The following is a 20,398-nucleotide window of genomic DNA, read 5'->3' as shown; positions in this document are numbered from 1 at the left end:
ACTGTATATTAGCACATCGCTAGCATTATGCAAACTATATTAACCCTTCGCTAGCATTATGCTAACTATATTGGCATAACACGATTGGCATGTCACTAGCATGATGCTAGATTGATTAGCATGTTGCTAGCATGACGTTTAGCTGATTAGCCTATTGCTAGCATTATGCTAACTATATTAGCATGTTGCTAGCAACATCATTAGAAAGTTGCTAACATGATGCTAGTGTGATTAGCATGTTGCTAGCAATATCAATGGACCTCCTTCAACAAATCCCATTGTGATAGGGACATGGGGGAGACCCCAAAGTTTTGCCACGGCTTCAGTTAATTTTCCTCACACTTATGGAAGCAACCTGAAACATATATATAAAATCATAAATTAACATAAACAACAATCAACAATAAACATAAATCGAGTAATTCTATGACGTATATTCCTTTTCCGGTTGAAGCGCACCGGAAGGAAGTTACCAGGTCGTAGCGTGGATCCGCATGTGTTGGCGAGCTGAGAAACAAACTTACAAAAATGGTACGATATCTAGTTTAAATTTTCATGTTAACCGTTAACCTGCACGATGTTCGTTTAAGAAGCTAACTGTTGTTGGTCTTTAAGTATCTTTGTCGTTACCCGTTGATATTTACGATTGTGAGAGTATGTGTACTAGCGCCGTGCGTAGGTTGCGAATATATACACTATTGCCAAAAGTATTCGCTCGCCGGCCTTCACGTGCATTTGAAGTTGAGTAGCATCTGATTTAATATAAGGTTGGCCCCGCCCCCTTTGCATCTATAAAAGGGCATTTGTGAGGTCAGACACTGATTTTCTTATTTTTATTTATTTATTTATTTTTTATTACGTACAAAACAAAATATACAACAGTATACAACTATTTACATAATATATGTCAGATAGATAATTTCTTCTTTAATCAAAAAATTGTGAATTTCTGAAAAAGTCCACAGGTCTTTATTGCTTTCTTGTTAATAATGTTTTCCAAACTGGTGCAGTAGTCCTTAATTTCTTGAAGGAAGTGACTGAAGTTAGGCTTGGATCCTGACCATTTCTTCTTATGAATGTGAAATTTTTCCACAATAATAAGGAGTTGTACAAGCAAAATGAAATTATTATTATTATTAATTTCATTAGAATAATACATTCATATATCAAAATTATTTAACATGAAAATAATATTTGTTTTCCTTCTAATAAAATTTTCCATATCCACCCAGAAAATCCTTGTGAATGCACAATTACAGAACAGATGGATAATAGATTCTTTTTTCCCCCTAACAAAAATCACAAGAGTAATCAATTTCCAAATTAAATCTCTCTAATACACTTTTAGCTGGGAATATATCATGTAAAATTTTGAATGTAACCTCTTTTACTTTATTGTTTAAACAGAACATATCACAGACACTTCTTCTTCTTTGTCTTTCGGCTGTTCCCTTTCAGGGGTCGCCACAGCGAATCATCTGCCTCCATCTAACCCTATCCTCTGCATCCTCTTCTCTCACACCAACTAACTTCATGTCCTCTCTCACTGCATCCATAAATCTCCTCTTTGGTCTTCCTCTAGACCTCCTGCCTGGCAGTTCCAACCTCAGCATCCTTCTACCGATATATCCACCATCTCTCCTCTGAACATGCCCAAACCACCTCAATCTGGCCTCTCTGACTTTATCTCCAAAACATCTAACGTGGGTTGTCCTACTGATAAACTTATTCTTGATCCTATCCATCCTTGTCACTCCCAAAGAGAACCTCAACATCTTCAGCTCTGCTACCTCCAACTCTGCCTCCTGTCTTTTCTTCAGCGCCACTGTCTCTAAGCCGTAGAGCATCGCTGGTCTCACCACTGTCCTGTACACTTTTCCTTTCATTCTCGCTGATACTCTTTTATCGCACAACACACCTGACACTTTTCTCCACCCATTCCAACCTGCCTGTACCCGCCTCTTCACCTCCTTTTCACACTCTCCGTTGCTCTGGACCGTTGACCCTAAGTACTTAAAATCCTGCACCTTCTTTACCTCTGCTCCCTGTAGCCTCACCGATCCTCCTGAGTCCCTCTCATTTACACACATGTATTCCGTCTTGCTGCGGTTAACCTTCATTCCTCTGCTTTCCAGAGCATACCTCCACCTCTCCAAATTTTCCTCCACCTGTTCCCTGCTCTCGCTACAGAGCACAATGTCATCTGCAAACATCATAGTCCATGGGGACTCCTGTCTTACCTCATCTGTCATCCTGTCCATCACCAGAGCAAACAAAAAGGGGCTTAGAGCCGATCCTTGATGCAGACCCACCTCCACCTTGAACTCTTCTGTCACACCTACAGCACATCTTACCACTGTCTTACAGCTCTCATACATGTCCTGCACCACTCTAACATACTTCTCTGCCACTCCAGACTTCCTCATACAATACCACAGCTCCTCTCTTGGCACCCTGTCATACGCTTTCTCTAAATCTAAAAAGACACAATGCAACTCCCTGTTACCTTCTCTGTACTTCTCCGCCAGCATCCTCAAAGCAAATACTGCATCTGATGTACTCTTTCTAGGCATAAAACCATATTGCTGCTCACAAATGCTCACCTCTGCCCTTAACCTAGCTTCCACTACTCTTTCCCACAGCTTCATTGTCTGGCTCATTAGCTTTATACCTCTATAATTGCCACAGCTTTGCACATCTCCCTTGTTCTTAAAAATTGGCACCAATACACTTCTCCTCCATTCCTCTGTAATCCTCTCACTCTCATAGATGTTGTTAAACAAACTTGTCAAAAACTCTACTGCCATCTCTCCTAAGCACTTCCATACCTCCACAGGTATGTCATCAGGACCAACAGCCTTTCCACTTTTCATCCCCTTCAACGCCCTTCTCACCTCACTTCTACTAATATTTGCTACTTCCTGTTCCACAACAGTCACCTCTTCTACTCTTTGTTCTCTTTCGTTTTCCTCATTCATCAACTCCTTAAAGTAGTCCTTCCATCTTCCCATCACCCTCCTGGCATCTGTCAGTACATTTCCATCTCTATCTTTAATCACTCTAACCTGCTGCACATCCTTCCCATCTCTATCTCTCTGCCTTGCCAACCTGTACAGATCCACCTCTCCCTCCTTACTGTCAAGCCTAGCATACAAGTCCGCCTCTTTCCCACCTCTACCTTCACCTTACTCTGCATCTCCCTGTACTCCTGTCTACTCTCTTCAGTCCTCTCAGTGTCCCACTTCTTCTTAGCTAGCCTTTTTCCCTGTATACACTCCTGGACTTCCTCATTCCACCACCAAGTCTCCTTGTCCACTTTCCCCTTACCTGATGATACACCAAGTACCCTCCTACCTGTCTCCCTGATCACATTGGCTGTAGTTGTCCAGTCAACTGAAAGCACCTCCTGACCACCCATAGCCTGTCTCAACTCCTCCCTAAAGACTTCACAACATTCTTCCTTTCTCAGCTTCCACCACTTTGTCCTCTGCTCTGCCTTTGTCCTTTTCGCCTTCCTCACCACCAGGGTTATTTTACACACCACCATTCTGTGTTGTCTGGCTACACTCTCCCCTACCAACACTTTGCAGTCACTGATCTCTTTCAGGTTACAACGTCGACACAAGATGTAGTCGACCTGAGTGCTTCTGCCTCCACTCTTATATGTCACCCTATGTTCCTGCCTCTTCTGGAAGAAAGTATTTACTACTGCCATTTCCATCCTCTTTGCAAAGTCCACCACCATCTGTCCTTCTACATTCCTGTCCTGAAGACCAAACCTGCCCATCACATTTTCATCACCTCTGTTTCCTTCCCCAACATGTCCATTGAAGTCTGCACCAATCACCACTCTTTCACCTCTGGGGATGCTCTGCATCACTTCATCTAACTCACTCCAGAATTTCTCCTTCTCTTTTACCTCACATCCTACCTGTGGGGCATAACCACTTACAACATTGAACATTATTCCTTCAATTTCCAGCTTCAGACTCATCACCCTATCTGATACTCTCTTCACCTCTAGAACATTCCTTACAAACTCCTCTTTTAGGATAACTCCTACTCCATTTCTTTTCCTATCCACACCATGGTAAAACAATTTGAACCCTGATCCTAAGCTTCTGGCCTTGCTACCTTTCCACCTGGTCTCCTGGACACACAGTATATCCACCTTTCTTCTCTGCATCATATCAACTAACTCTCTTCCCTTTCCTGTCATGGTCCCAACATTCAAAGTCCCTACTATCACTTCTAAACTCCTGCCTTTCCTCTTCTCTCTCTGCTTACGAACACGCCTTCCTCCTCTCCTTCTTCGACCAACAGTAGCCCAATTTCCACCAGCACCTTGTAGGTCAACGGCACCAGTGGCGGTCGTTGTTAACCCGGGCCACGACCGATCCGGTATGGGAATTATATTCTTGATTCGCATTGTTGATTTGGCAAATGTTTTACGTCGGATGCCCTTCCTGACACAACCCTCTGCATTTATCCAGACTTGGGACTGGCACAAGAAGACACTGGATTGCGCCCCCCCGTGGTTGCATTAGAACATATCACAGACACGATATCATAGTCATATTTCTAAGAAATATTATAACAGGAGATAAAATTACTCATAAGTGTGTAAAGTGGACCAGTGTCTTTGGAGAGATAGATTGGAATAAAGCCTGGCGTGTCTAGAACATATCACAGACACGCCAGGCTTTATTCCAATCTATCTCTCCAAAGACACTGGTCCACTTTACACACTTATGAGTAATTGTATCTCCTGTTATAATATTTCTTAGAAATTTATTTGTATAACTTTGTTTAAGAATATCTATGCCTCCTAAAAAAAAACTTTCTTTAACATACATTACCTTAAAAGAATTACTTCCACAAGATCTTACAAACTGTATAACTGAGTGAGGTATGGCATCAAACACAATTGCATACTCTTTTGGAGTAACAGAGAAACCAAATTTTTCCAAAAATTCGTTTTTACGCTAATAAATTAGCATTTGAATTTAAAAGTTGTTTAACAAACACAATATCATTTTCATACCAATTTTTATAGAAAAGAGACTCATATTTAAGACATCTATTATTCAAAATAATATATTTATTCGGGAAGAAATTGTGTTTATATACCAGCATCCAGGCCAATAAAGCTTGCTTGTGAAAGTTGGCTAACTTTACAGGTAGTTTATCAATTTTAAAATCACATCTCAATAATAGATCTATGCCACCCATCATGTCGAACACATGTTTTGGAAATGTATACCACATGCTATCCTTTTCTTTCATAAATTTAATTAACCAATTAACCTAGAATGTATTATTTAAAGTTTCAAATCTGAGCACAGATAATCCACCTTGGCTCTTTTGTTTACATATTATTTCTTTTCTCAAATAGTGATGCTTATTCCTCCATAAAAATTAAACAACAATTTGTCTAATTCTTTGTACACCTTAGATGGCATATCCAAAGCTAAAGACACATAGACAGATCTTGATATCCCTTCTGCTTTGGATAGTAAAACCCTCCCATTCAAGGATAAATCTCTTTGAAGCCAGATATTAAATCTTGTCTTAGTTTTGTTTATTATGGGCTGGAAATTGAGCACACTGCGTTCATTTTCATCTTTATTTATGATAACACCCAAGTATGTAACTATGTGTTTAACAGGAATACCATGTTATTCTGTTAAACTACATGTTTTAATTGGAAACAGCACCGATTTGTTTACATTCATTTTAAGCCCTGACACTGAGGAAAATTCTGTGATACAGTTAATTGCTTTTGATATTTCCAATCAGCTAATTGGGATAATTTGAATATTCTTCCAAATATGTTTATACCTTAAAATTCACCTTTTTTATATGTAGGGCCATAATTTGTGTAACTAATAAAAACAAAAATGGAGACAAAGGGCTACCCTGCTGTATACCTCGATTGATCTTAAATCTACCACTAGTACCTCCTAATAATTTGACTGACCTTTTGCATCCATTGTAAATAGTTCTAACAGCTTTCTGAAAATATTCCCCAAAACCAAAATATTTAATACATCTGAACATAAACTCATGACCAACAGTATCAAATGCTTTGTAAAAATCTATGAATAAGATATATGAATCAGTTGGTATATAACAATTGTAATCAATCATATCTAAAATTAACCTAATGTTATTGCTTACATGCCTCCCAGTCATGAACCCTGATAGTTCTTCGTCAATAATCTCATTCAGACCTTTTTTTAATCTTCTAGCAAAAACTAAAGCAAGAAGTTTAGCATCATTATTCAGGAGGGTAATTGGTCTCCAGTTATCGATGTAAAGTTTATCCTTATTAGGCTTCGGGATCAATGTAATAAGACCTTGTCTTAGAGTTACAGGTAATTCCTCACATGCAACTGATTCTTTAAACATAGCTGCTAAAAAAGGAGTTAAAAGAACATTGAACATCTTATAGAATTCGCTTGTAAGCCCGTCATTCCCTGGAGATTCTCCTTCAAGCCTACTATACAATTTTTAATCTCTTCATAACTAATATCCTTGTCACAAAATAGTTTAAAATCATCATTTATCTTTTTTGTTGTTGTATCAGCTATTTTATTCAAAAACAAATCTGTTTTTTTGTCATCATAGGGTTCTGGAGTGTAAAGATTCCTATAAAACTGGGTGACATATTTAGCAATTTCTTTATTATTTTCACATATTTTATTATTAATCATAAGTTTACGCACAGATGATAATTTATTATTACGTTTTTCTAGATTAAAAAAATATTTCGTATTTTTCTCACTGTGTTCAAGCCACTTCTGTCTACTCCTTATAAAGGCACCTCTAGCTTTTTCTTCATAAATGTTGTCTAATTGTTACTGCAAGTAAGCCAACTGCTTAAGCTCTTCATTCATTAGATTTTGTTACTACATAATTTCATTATTTCTTCAATTAATTTGTATTCTTTCTCTTTATTAACCTTAGCAATTGTTTTACCTATAACTATAGCTGTGCTTCTTATTTCAAATTGCATTAGTTCCCAGTTGTGACCAAATTCATTAAGTGCACATGCCCTTTTCCAATATTTCTCTATAATTTTAGCAACATTATTTTTAAATAATTCATTCTTTAATAGGGATTTGTTTAATTTCCAATAATTCGTTTTGGGACCAGTCAGACTTGCAGCATCTTTATTGATATTAATCATTATAGCTTTATGATCTGTTAACACTGAAACTTCAAATCCCACTAGTTTATCATCATTAGCACTATTTGCAGAGATTAACCAAAAATCAATACGAGATTGTTTAGTCGAATCATTATTAGCCCAGGTATACATTCTTTGCTGTGGGTAAGTATATCTCCAGATATCTAAAAGATCCAATCTTGTACATATATTTTTTAGTACACATGTTTTTTCCTTTCTTTTTGGGGGCCATCGGTCTATTTCTTCATCCATAACTGTATTAAAGTCTCCACCCCAAATAATCACTGCACAGGGAAATTTAGAACACAGTTGCTCAATTTTACCCTCAATTGTTAAAAATAGATTATTATTTTTCTGCTTATTATTTGTGGCATAAACATTTACTATAATAAATTGTGAGAAATCAATACTAACATGTAGAATTATCCATCTTCCTTCAGTATCTGTATGCTTACTGTGAATGTGTCCTTTGAATTTAGCTTTTAATATAACTACCCCTGCGGATTTGTTAGAACCAAATGAGAACCAAACTTCACTTCCCCACTGACTTCTCCAGAACGTTACATCTGCTTCACAAGCATGAGACTCTTGAATAAAATAAAAGTCTGCACCTTTGCTTTGACAATACAAAAATAAAGATTTACTTTTCCGTTGGTTTCTTATACCTCTTAATAGAAAAAATTGAAATTGACATGAACAATAACAAAGTAAAAGTTTAACGTATCCCAAGTGCACTTAGTACAAACATAGTATGTCACATATTATACTTGTTGCAATTATCAACTATAACTTTGAACCTAGGTCAGACACTGATGTTGGACGAGAAGTTTTTCCTTTTTTTTTTTTTTTTGTAGTTTTTCAGCCACAGGAGAGGTTAGAGTTTGTGCAATGTTCATACAACACATTGTGTTTGCTATAGTGACTGTTTAATTTTTTTCTTTTCATTTTTACACATATATACATAGAAGTAAACTGTAAAAGTGGCATGTCTGTACATTAAAGATATTTGCAAAAAAAAAAAAAATTTGTAATGTAAGATGAGTAATAGAACACCTCAGGAAAGGTTTTGAAGTTTTGTCTCAGTTTGTTTGTGCACGCATCACGTAAAAAAAAAAAAACGCTACTGAACAGATTTTAATGGTTTTTTTTAAGGTGTATTCGGTCGACCTTGAGGTAACATACAGACTTTATTTTATCGCAGTCGGCCCACAGGAAGATATGTCCACTTTGAAATTTTAATGAAAAACACCCTTATATCATTAAAAAAGAAATCATTAATTCATCTCGAAATCCAACGGATGGCGCTGTCCTTTTTTTAATACGCGCTTATAAGTGTACGATTAAGATCTACTTAATAAACGGGATCTCACACGTTCATTCTGTGCGCTTCAGACCCGCCGCCAACGCCTGATAAAACCTTTAAAACAGGTTTGATTTTTCCGCCATTATGATTTCCTTACAGTAGCGGGTAGTTTACTACCCGCCTACTACTAGCTCTATAGCTAATATAGCTACAACGTTCCATAGCAAAACACACGCACCAAATACCTGGAAAACCCGAGCATGATCCTTGACCAGACGTTAGAGATTGAAGCCCGTGTTTGCAATTCCAGTTTTTTGTGCCTCTTCTTTTGTTTTTCTTTTTCCTATTCAGCGAGAAGTGTTCCATAAACACAACGACAACAGCGGCTGCACCTTAAAGCAACTAGCCCACATTCGCTTCCGCGAAAGGAGCGCGAGTTGATAATTTGCATTTAAAGCCATAGTCGCAAAGCTCATGTAAATGTGAACTGTAAGAAATCTTTTCTTTTTTTTTTTTTACATTTTAGGAGTTATCTTTAATTGAATTGGGGTGTTTATATATAAATAAAACGTGTGTGTATATGTATACCTATAATTACATATACGTATATAAAATATGTTTATTACACACACATGTATACATACACACACACACACGCACGTTTTATATATAAATGGATATGAAATTCCTTAGGCGAGTTCTTAAGGTGGATTTTTGTATTGGGAAACACAGGTAATTTGTTCCAGCCACACAAAAATTTTACCAAGTTCCAACACTATAATCTTTTTTTTTTTTTGCTTGCAAAAACAATCAAAACATTTAGAAAAGACACGCAAATGAAATAAATAGACATTATACCTTAATTTATGATTCCTCTTGGCATCACCTGCTTTAAAAACCGAACTAAGAACACCTCCCTTTTCTTCTTGCTATATTCCTTGATAACATTTTTGGGACCCATGTGACCTAAATCTAAATAAAAAACTAAATACGGAAGAACAAGTTTTCAGACGTACGCACAGTTTAGCCACTGTTTGCATTCGTTCGCTCGTAAGCTGAGAATGCTTCATATGCTGAGGCAAATTGGAGGCCTTTCAATGTGTGGAAAAGATGCTTCATTCTCAGAAACTCAGAAAACATGAGCTTTTTCCAATGCTCCAACAGTTCATTATTTATGCTTCCTAGCAAACTAAAGGTATTTTTTCGCAAGGCACAGGACATGCCTTCTCATATGGTTGTTGAAGTATAAAGAATCTGTTAATTACTGCAGTAATTCTACAACGGAATGCTTTTTACTGTTCGCCAATGAGCCTAATCTACTTGTTTTTGGACTGTGGAAGGAAGCCATAGTAAGGGGAGAACATGCAAACTCCATACACACAAACTGGAGGCCGAAATCAAACCCTAGAGTCTGAAGGTGTGAGGCTACAGTGATGACCACTACGCCACCGTGCCATCTCTGTCGGACATCTTTTCAGATAATAGAATATTTGTGTAAAATGTTGAGCCGTGCCTCGGTGCGATGTTATTTATCTAATGTTGCTTTTGTATTGCATGTTCTGTTCCAGATTCGGCGAGAGGCTCGGCTCAGAAAGGAGTACCTGTACAGGAAAGCCCAGGAGGACAGACTACGCTCCATCGAAGAGAAGAAACAGAAACTCAAATCTGCATTAGACGGTAAGTCAGGTTTTCTTACATGCACTTATTTTTCACTTTATATTCAGGAAGTGTAATGTATGTTTGTGTGTGAAGCACACGGAAGTAAAAGGAGAGGAAGAATGAGACCTCTCTATGCTAATGACATTCACGTGAGCGACACACTAACAGCATCACTGCTGTAAAGGAAAAAGAAAAAGAAATTAACCTACGATTTATCTTTGAAAAGAATCGCAACAGAGCAGTGTGTGTGTTTTACCCACGATTACCCACAATTCCGCAGCGCGCGAGAGAGAAAAACCATCGGCTCAGTTGCAATCACATGACGCTCGGCGTCAAAACGAAGCGCATGCGTGCGTGATGCATGATACTCGGTTAACCAAAACTTGCTCGTTTTTCAAGTAAAAATTTATTAAAAATCTTTGCTCAACTTGCAGAACACTCGCCAAGGTTTCACTGTATTTAAAATGTTTTTATTATTTTTTTACATCAGTTATTTTCAGTCGAGTTCAGCCAGTTTCAGACGATATCTCAGAAAACTACCATGACCTAATTCACCCTGATATCGATATATCTTGAGCCCTAAATCTGACAGTTCGACCTGATTTCTTTTCAGTGTGTCATAAATGATTTTATAAAACTAATCTCGGTTCATTTGGTGTATACACAAAGTGATTTTTCTTTCCTGACTTGTTTTTTTTTTCCTCATAGTGTGATTTATTTTCGTGCTAATTTATCTATTGCCACTCTGACTCCAAATATGGATTAAAAAACAATATATATATTTTTTTATTTTAATATGTATGCATTTGAATTGCGTGAAATGTTACAGATTTGATCTTGTATTATCCTACAGGTGCTCTAAACCATACACACTGACAATGTGTGTGGTAGAAGCAAATTCTTTCCAACGTTTGTTCAGAATTTAACGGGAAAAAAAAGTATATCGTACAGCGGTACCTCTGGATATGAATTTAATCAGTTCCTGAGGCGAGTTCTTAAGGTGAAATTACGTATTGTGAAACGCATTTTTCCACAGAAAAACGCATTTAAACGCAGATAATCTGTTCCAGTCACCCAAAAATATTACCAATTTCAAACACTTTAATCATATTTTGGTATATAAAAACAATCAAAACATTTAGAAAACACATGTAAAATAAGTAGTAAAATATAAAATAATTGGACATTAAACTTCACTTTAATTTATGATTCCTCTTGCTTCACAATACAGATCGAATCGGCACGTTGATATTGTGATATCGTGTAAAGTGTTGTTGTATCCAGGCGATTCCCGTCCATAATGTAACCTTTTCAATATCAGATACTTTGACGTACTAATCTTGAGCTGATAAATGATGCATTTGCCTCGTTCTCTCCACAGATAATCGCCTGATTCCTACCGAGATCCGCAAACAGGCCTTAAATTTGCAGAACCTTCTGGAGTACGATGATGAGGGCGGAGAAGGTAAAGCTTCATCACTGTTACTGTCTTTTCTCGCATGTCTGTTGCATTTGTAAGCTTTTACATTTTAACGTGACCAGACTTTTTACATTTGGAAATATATATATATATATATATATATATATATATATATATATATATATATTGTTATACAAATATTACAGAAAATGTGTGTAGCTACTTCTAAAGTTTATGCGACATGGAAGTGACCAATCTTGCTTCCTGAAAAATTAAAAGTTGCTAACTTTAACTGTTTGAGAGAAGATTATTTGTGGTCATTTCAGTGTCTCGCTCTAAACAATAATTATTTAAAGGGCAAATTATTTAAATTTATTGATATTAAGATATTGGTATTGATATTAAAATTGGTGTAAACTTCTAGAAGCATATGACCTGTAAAAGCTGTTGCTTAAATTAAAGCATTAGTGTCTGTAACCATATCAAATTCATGTTGCAACATTTTTACAATTTTGATGACAAAAATGACAGTTAAGATCATTGAAAGATTTAAATTTAAATGGACATTAAAGGGAATTAACTAGTTTTTAACGACTGTGTTTCTTTTTATCTAATAAAAAATAGAAATATGTATGCATAATTGCAAAAAAAGAAAAGAGAGAATCATAACACCATTTTTCTCTTTGAAAATTCAGTAAATGAACTGATTCATTATCATGTTGTGAACAAAATAATACATTTGATCTTGTATCATACAGCTGTGTTTATTTGAATAAAATAAAATGACATAGGTTCCACCACAGGATTGAGTCTCTGGCATTTAGGTGAATCTTTACCTAAAAGGTTAAAAAAGAGTAAGTATTAGAGGTAGGGCTGGACCAGAATATTTAAATATTTTCGTTTGGAGGGATGGCATTCGATTTTTCATTTGCAGATTTGAATATTCGGGGGAAAAAAACTAAAAAAATTTAACCCGTGACATCAATCCCTGCGAAACGGTTCTCATTCGCACGTAAATGACTAGCCCTTGCGGCAAACTTGTGTCATACACACTGGGTCCGCGACCGGTACTAGGACCCGGAAATAATACTGTTGCAAACCAGAGGCATAAAAGAAGACAGGATGGCACGGCACATCGCTCAGTCATTGAGTTCGCCCATGTCGTTTCAGATGCTTTCGCCGATTTGTGAGTACTTACTTTCTTGGGTTTGCTTTTAGATTGAGTGTGTGTTAATAGGCTGCAGGTTAAATTGTGTTTATCCCCCTATTCGAGAAAATCCTTAAAACAATTGCGTGGTTATCCTGCCTACTCATGTTACTTCGCGTTTGGGTTTACCATCCACGCTACAAAGGGCTAACCGCTAAAGCTACGTCGTTATGGTCTACTCAGGTTAGTTCATGACAACTGACCACCGAAGCTTCGAATATTCGATGTTGATCACTACCGAATACTCGAAGCTCAAAAAATGGTATTCGGACCAGCCCTAGTTAGAGGTCAGCTTAAACGTGTTAGAGGTCAGCTTGAACGCGTTGGAACTCAATTTAAACTTGTTGGAGGTCAACTTAAAAGCTTCTCCTAACAAGTTTTAACAAGCTAACATAAATTTAGATCTTAGCGACGTTTTAGCTCGTATTCTGACATTCCACAAACCCCCCTCTTTCACTTTTTGTTTCAGACAAAACACAAAAAAAAGTTTTTTGTCATTAAGATTTTACTAGCTAGCCTAGCTTTCTTTAGCTTTTTAAAAAAATGAGTGAGCTAGAATATTTAGCTCTATAGTTTTTTTAAGGAGTACGGAGTACTTTTAAATAAGTAAAAAAGCTTTAAACTTATGAGGTCCTTGTGAAATTAGTTTCATAAACTATGGTCTAATTATTCCTGAAAAATGGTTAAGGTTGAGTGAAGACTATCGAAGGAGTTCCAAGTCATGTATATAAGTTTAAGAGTCTAATCTGATAAACAAGCAGGAAAATAATAAAATAGCAAGACTTACAGCCACAGGATCTCAAGTTGAGCTCAGAATCCACCATTGGAGGTTCAGATTGCAAATCCAGCTTAAAAGGGTTAGTTTGGGTCAACATCTGTCTTTCCTCCGAAATAAGGCGCATATAAGTACATTACAGTAGGTCTTATTCGTTTTTAAAATGGCCTGCTCTGCTCATGACCTTGAAGTTTGTCGCCCGGCGCACGTGTCTGCTAACTAAAACTAGCCACTACGTATTTCCGGTAGAAGAGTAAGTTGACCCGGTAGAAGATTAGGTTCTTTAAGATGACATTTCCGGTAGAAATAAGAGTTTATATTTGTACTAAATACACCGTAACGTTTTTTTTTCCCCCCCGCACGGAACGAGAATGGTAGAATTTGCATTCCCGATTACTCGCATGATAATGTGACATCTGGGATCTTTACATTGCCGCTGCTTTTGTTTTCTCAATAACAAGGAAGTTCTCGTTGAAAACCAAAAAGCAATCCAAAAACATCACCACACCACTCATCCACACACAACTATTTGTTTAGCTCTTCAAAAACATTCTACATTGGTCAATTAGCTTTATATCTGTCACATTTTAACTTTATCTGACTAAACAGGTTGAATCAAAGATGGCTAGCATAAAATCACCCACACAAAAGATGACACAACAGTTTATCCTGCCTCAACAAACCCAGACCAAAGATTTAGCTCTAGATCGGTTGCATTTGATCTTTTATTATTCAACGTTTGCTTAAAACAGGTCACATCGGTTCTCTGGTATTTTCTTTCTTAAAATGATTAGCCTGAGGAATTATCCTGCTTTGACTTGCAATACAAGCTGCAGTTAGCAACGTTAGTCTCGCAGTGTGGCTGAATTCAAGAAACTAGCTTGACAAGCAGTAACTTTAAAAATACTGAAACTCACAGTTAAATCAATAGTCGAGCCACTGTCGGAATATCTTCATCCAGTCGTCCATTTTCTGAAAATTTCCAGTATGACGTATTTAACACACATGCGCGCAACTTCCTGGATAGCTCTTGTAAACATTTCTAATTTAAATAAAATAAAATCATTGCTTCTTTAATCCGTTAGGGTGTGTTTAAAAAAGACTACGGCGAAATCAAGGTGCCTTATTGTTTACAGATGATTTGCATTTTCTCTTTTGTTGCATCGCATCGCTTCCTGTAGACCAACGCCTCTGTTTAACTCTAAATCTGGGTGGGGCTTAGCGCCAGGCTGGAGTGGAGTTCTTATCACCTTCCATATTGTTCCTCTCTCAGGAATAAATTTCATGAACAGTAGAAACATGCTCTTCAAGTTCGTCCAATGATAAGATATGCACATTTACAGAAGAAAAAAAAGGCCAGGGATGTGTTTAATTTTTTTTGCATCTATACACACGGCCTGTGCGACTGTCCAAAAAATAATAATAATAATAATAATAATAATAATAAGTTTCATAACAGGTTCCCTTAAATCCCATATCCCCATTACATACTCATCTCATTAAAACTTATAACTATTTAAGCTTTTATTTACTATAAAGCTATTATTTTTATAACTATAAAGCTATTTATTTTTTCTCCCCAAAATACATCCAAATGTTTTACACACACACAACAATCCTAATGTTTTTCTAAAAAGGTGGCCTGAATGGAAAATACAAAAAATAAATAGTTAATAATTACATTACTTCATTAAGTACACCTGTTAAACGCACGTATCTAAAATCAGCGTGGGGGGTGCGAGAAAAACGAGTCGGTCTCACCGGTTTTATCCAAAATATCTAAGGAATGTTTCCAGCACCTTATTTACTTAAGGCAGTTGTAAAGGCAAAAGGGTTTTAAACCCACCATAAGTAGCTGCAAGCTGTAGTAACAACTCTAGTTGGGTGTTAAAAATTGATCAGTTGGTCATTTCTTTGTAAACAATTGATGAAGATTTTTAACTGTACTGTAAACCATTTGTACAGAATTTAGGCGTAATACTGTATTTGATGATTTTTAATTTGATAAACGAATAAACTCAGTGGTTAGATCTAGTTTCTTCCAGCTGAGAATTTTAGCTAAGATTAATCCTTTTTTATCTTTCACAAATTTTAAGAAATTAATTCACACTTTCATTTTATCTCGACTTGATTACTGTAATGTGTTATATACAGTACAGGAATCAGTCAGTCATCTCTCTCTCGTCTACAGCTTCTCCAAAATTCTGCTGCTAAACTTTTAACTGGTGCACATCACTCTGGTATTAAAGTCACTTCACTTCACTCCCGGTGATTGTTTTTAAGTCACTAAATGGCTTTACACCTCTGTACATCTCTGAGCTTTTACAACCACGTACAATATCAAGAAATCTCAGATCCTCAGACCAGTTGAGTTACTCCTCTCTGTCCCAAGGTCTAGATTAGAAACTTTTAACTGCAGACTGAAAGCTCACTTCTTTTCAAAGGCTTTTACACCTGGCTGAGATATTTGATCCCTTTTATTCTTTTAAATTATTTATTTTAGTTATTTAAGTTTAATTGATTACTCATTTAATTTAATTATTTATGCATTATTTCATTCGATTACTGTTTATTAACTGTTGCTAACTGATTTTTATTTACTATTTACATCTTTAAATTAATTTTGTTTGCTTTCATTTTATGCTGTTTAAATCTGGTTGTTTTTTTTTTTTTACTCCTATCAAACTTCGGTTGTTTTCAAATGTGCTAGAAATAAATTTGACTTGACTTTTAAAAGCAACAGTTATTCACATCTCTGAACGTCGGTAAACGCTTCATCTCAACATGACGCCTGAAACCAGATTTCTCTACTGATGTGGTGAAGATTAACAGAAAAGAAATCTCATGCTTCTAATACGGTTTACCAAGATAAGATTGTAAAAAACATTTTTTTTGTGTGTATCTTGTAGCTCGTATTTAAGCAATATCACGCACTCAAGATTGTGCTGTTGTATTAATATACATATGGTTGTATGGCTGCAATGTGATCGTGGACACAAGGACGCAGCTCGGGTACTGAAGACACCACGGCCATGCCGATATTCAGTACAACAGCACAACTTTGAGTGCGATTATGATTTGTTAAATGGAAAGCTGGTGCACTTTGTAGGGTGCGCAGTCAGTTGTTTCACACACACCAGATCAGGGGTTAGAGAGGGATTTTGGATTCATCGGTGTGTTTAAAATTTGATTTATTTATTTTATTAAAAAAATAAAAACTTGTGTGTACTCCCCCCATGTAATGCAGTCTATGCGTCAGTCCAGAGGAAACTCTGACGCTGATGTTTGAGAGACACAAACAAGGTGCAGGTGAAACATTTATTTTTTTTTCCATCACCATCCTAAACCAACCTGTGTGTGTGTGTGCGTGCGCACACGCTTGCTCTTCCTAGGCGTCAGTTCACATATGGACGACGAGTACAAGTGGGCCGGAGTGGAGGACCCTAAAGTGATGGTGACGACGTCCAGAGACCCGAGCTCCAGACTCAAGATGTTCGCCAAGGTTCCTATTATATGAATTTTAATTATTTTAAGCACGATATGTATTTTGTTGATGTGCTTACGTTTCACACACTTGCACCACACACACTTACACCTAATGTTTAAGTCTTTGGTGTTTCTTAACCACAGGAAGTGAAGCTGATATTCCCCGGGGCCCAGCGCATGAACAGAGGAAACCATGAAGTCGACACACTCGTACATGCGTGCAAGGCTAATAACGTGACTGATCTTGTGATAGTGCACGAAACCAGAGGACAGCCTGGTACGTTTAAAAGAGAGTCACGAACCCGTAAAACCCCCCTGAATCACGTTCTCTTGCATGTTCACCGAGCGCCCGTGTGCCGTTTGTGTGTTTAGATGGATTGATCGTGTCCCACTTGCCTTTCGGTCCGACGGCGTATTTCACTCTGTACAACGTAGTGATGAGGCACGACATCCCGGACATCGGCACCATGTCCGAGGCCTTCCCTCACCTCATCTTTAACAACTTCACCTCCCGACTCGGCAGACGGGTGAGTCGCGTACTGTACCAGAACCTCGTGTGTCATCTCATCAACAAAACCAAACATATTTTTACATTTTATAAAATAACAGTTTGACTATCAGCGTTTCCCAGTGGTCTTAAAACAAATGCAACTTAAGAAGCATGAAGTTCTCCATTGCAAGTGCTGACACTGGAGACTCCTTTCTTAAAATCCCCTAAAGTAAACATCCTCCATACAGAAAGCGACCCATATAATTCCTATGTAAGCTGGTACTACGAAAATGATGTACTAAATTATTTCTAATTAGTTGTCAGAGCTGCTGTTATTAACAATTAATCGACTAACCAATCAGAATCAAGAATTCATTAAAGCTGTGATATAATGCAAAATAAGAACCAAAGTCTGTCAAAGGACGGTCTAGCTTTTAACAAAATATTAGAAAAGCAAACGACTACAGGTAGTCCTCAACTTGCGAACATTTGAGTCACGACTTTCCGCAGATAAAAACGGATTGTGAATTTACGGACAATCGTACATGTGAATAAACTGCGGAAGTAGCTCACGTGTATTGTACGAAAAAAGACCATGCATTGTATATAATATTTACAATTATATACAATATTTTTAGTGTCTAAGTAAATGTATAAAGTCGGATATATTGTGTGTACGATCAAAAGTCAGGGATTAGTCAGGACATTCCCAGAGACAACACTTGTTACGTTCGTAAGTCGGGGACTACAGAGACATGTCCAGAGACAACACTTGTTACATTTCACATGTGAGATTCATTTTCTTAGGCGCAGTTACAGTTTTTGGGGAAAATGAACATAGATTTAATCAAGTGGATTGGTATGCCTTACATTGTATATTCGTGCCACAGGCGTACAAGACTCACTTTGTCAGACTTGAGAACAAATCGGACTTACCAAAGTGCTCTTGGAACGGAACTCGTTTGTAAGTCGGGGACTACCTGTATTAAAATCGTTGCTTGTCTTTGAGGCTGGTTGGAACTACAATGGTGCAGGTTAATATGTGCTAAAAACTCAAATAGTTTTATAGGGTTTGTTTTTGGTAAATTTAATAATGTCTTGAGTTCAAAATACATAATATGGGAAAATATTATGTTACAAAATATAAAATATTATATAAAATATTACCATCAAATCAATCAACATGACAAGTGTAGAGTCCTTAGAACCGAATCTTTGTGTCGACTGGTGTTTGAGGCTGATGGACCACTGGGACACCTCAGGAACTTGGGTAATTTATTAAGAGGAAACTCGTTTTCCATCCATGAAGGTTTTCATTTAGTATTGTCAATGATGTTTATGTATTGAGGTTTAAGGAAAGCTTGAGTGGTGTTCATGCTGTCTGTACACTTTGAAGCTCATGTTTCACCTCATACAGGTGTCCAACATTCTCAAGTACCTGTTTCCCGTTCCCAAAGAGGACAGCAGACGAGTTATTACCTTCGGCAATCAAAATGATTTCATCTCCTTCAGGTAATCAAGTGTGGTCTTGTTGCGGTAATATGGTTTGGAGTTCGTCAGTAAAGTTCACATGTAGTTCAACTGTTCACGCTTTTCACCGTTCTTCTTTTGTCATTGTCATTGACAAGGTGTCTCTAGTTTCTATTAATTTATTTAAACTATGGGGAAAAAAACTGCTTGTACACTTGTGTATTAACGAACGGACTGTCTAGGTTGCCCGTGCACATGACATGTACGTCCTTCAAGCATATATACGAGAGAGAGAAATGTTTTAGCTTAATTTTAGCTCTAATTCGCATTGCATAACTCAACCTTAAAGTCTTGATTTTTGTTTTCCTGGAAGGTGCAGAAGTTTGTTGAAGGAATAGATTATTTTCGAGAATATATTTTTTGAGTTGAAGGAAAGCCTATTAGTTTTTCCTCAAATATAACATTTCGTCCAGAAATCATGAAATTTGGATTTTTGTTACTTGATGTTAATAAAGAGGCTTTGGGTTTTACTGAAAAATGGTAAGACCACAGCAATAGCTTTCGATTTCACTTCCTAATTTAGTATATCTTTCTCGAACAAGTGCTTATGGTTTTTAAAAAAAAAGTGCTTGGCCCCCGTAATTGCTGCCTGCAGTTATGTTTCTAGAAATTGTTCAATTCTTTTTGAAAAATACAGATTTTTTCCTACTAAACTCAACTATTTCAATGAGAAAAGCATTTCAGTTGTTGTTACGTATGTTTCAGGCACCACGTTTACAAGAAAACCGACCACAAGAATGTTGAGTTGACTGAAGTCGGACCTCGGTTTGAAATGAAACGTAAGTTTCTCACTTACCAGCCGTAGATTAAAGTTTGCATCATTAAACAACAACAAGAAGAATTTTTATTTTAGATTTGTAACACATTTATTATGTAGTTGGTACAGTTTTTTTTTTTTTTTTGTATTAGAAATTATATCAATTCAGAAGCTGTATTTATTTTAAGTAAAAAGTATAAGTAGACTTGGTAAAGTTCAGTCACATTTGTGCACTTTGTATTTAGAGAGCGTATTATTTTATTTCCTGTGTGCTTTTAAAAAAAATTAAAATTAGGAAGGTAAATATGAAGATCCAGTTTTATGTTGTAAATAGAGACACAAACAGCATTAACGCAAGTGGTTTTGTCTTTTCTAACTCGTCCACAGTGTACATGATCAAGCTGGGCACTCTGGACAACGAGAGCACTGCGGATGTGGAGTGGCGTCATCATGCCTACACACGCACAGCCAAAAAGAGGAAAGTTTTAAGTGTGGAGTAAATAAACTTTTTTTTTTTTTTTAAACAGTCTTTTCTATTTCTTTTAAAGCTCACTTAGGAGAAACAAAGACATAACAGAC

General features: G+C 36.8%; 1 protein-coding gene across 1 annotated transcript; it reads left to right on the top strand.

The window, feature by feature from the left end:
* The first annotated feature begins 447 nt into the window (after window positions 1-447).
* LOC128509785 (U3 small nucleolar ribonucleoprotein protein IMP4-like) lies at window positions 448-20,333 on the top strand. Its single transcript, XM_053481621.1, has 9 exons — window positions 448-531; window positions 10,064-10,172; window positions 11,536-11,619; window positions 16,949-17,058; window positions 17,187-17,319; window positions 17,415-17,569; window positions 18,950-19,044; window positions 19,768-19,841; window positions 20,207-20,333. Exons 1-9 carry the CDS (start codon window positions 529-531, stop codon window positions 20,317-20,319), a joined length of 876 nt encoding a protein of 291 aa, XP_053337596.1. The 5' UTR covers window positions 448-528; the 3' UTR covers window positions 20,320-20,333.
* The last annotated feature ends 65 nt before the right edge of the window (window positions 20,334-20,398 follow it).

This window comes from Clarias gariepinus, chromosome 21 (genome assembly GCF_024256425.1).
Source record: "Clarias gariepinus isolate MV-2021 ecotype Netherlands chromosome 21, CGAR_prim_01v2, whole genome shotgun sequence".
NCBI lineage: Eukaryota > Metazoa > Chordata > Actinopteri > Siluriformes > Clariidae > Clarias > Clarias gariepinus.
Note: the sequence above shows the minus strand (reverse complement) of the source record. Positions and strands in the feature narration are given on the sequence as shown.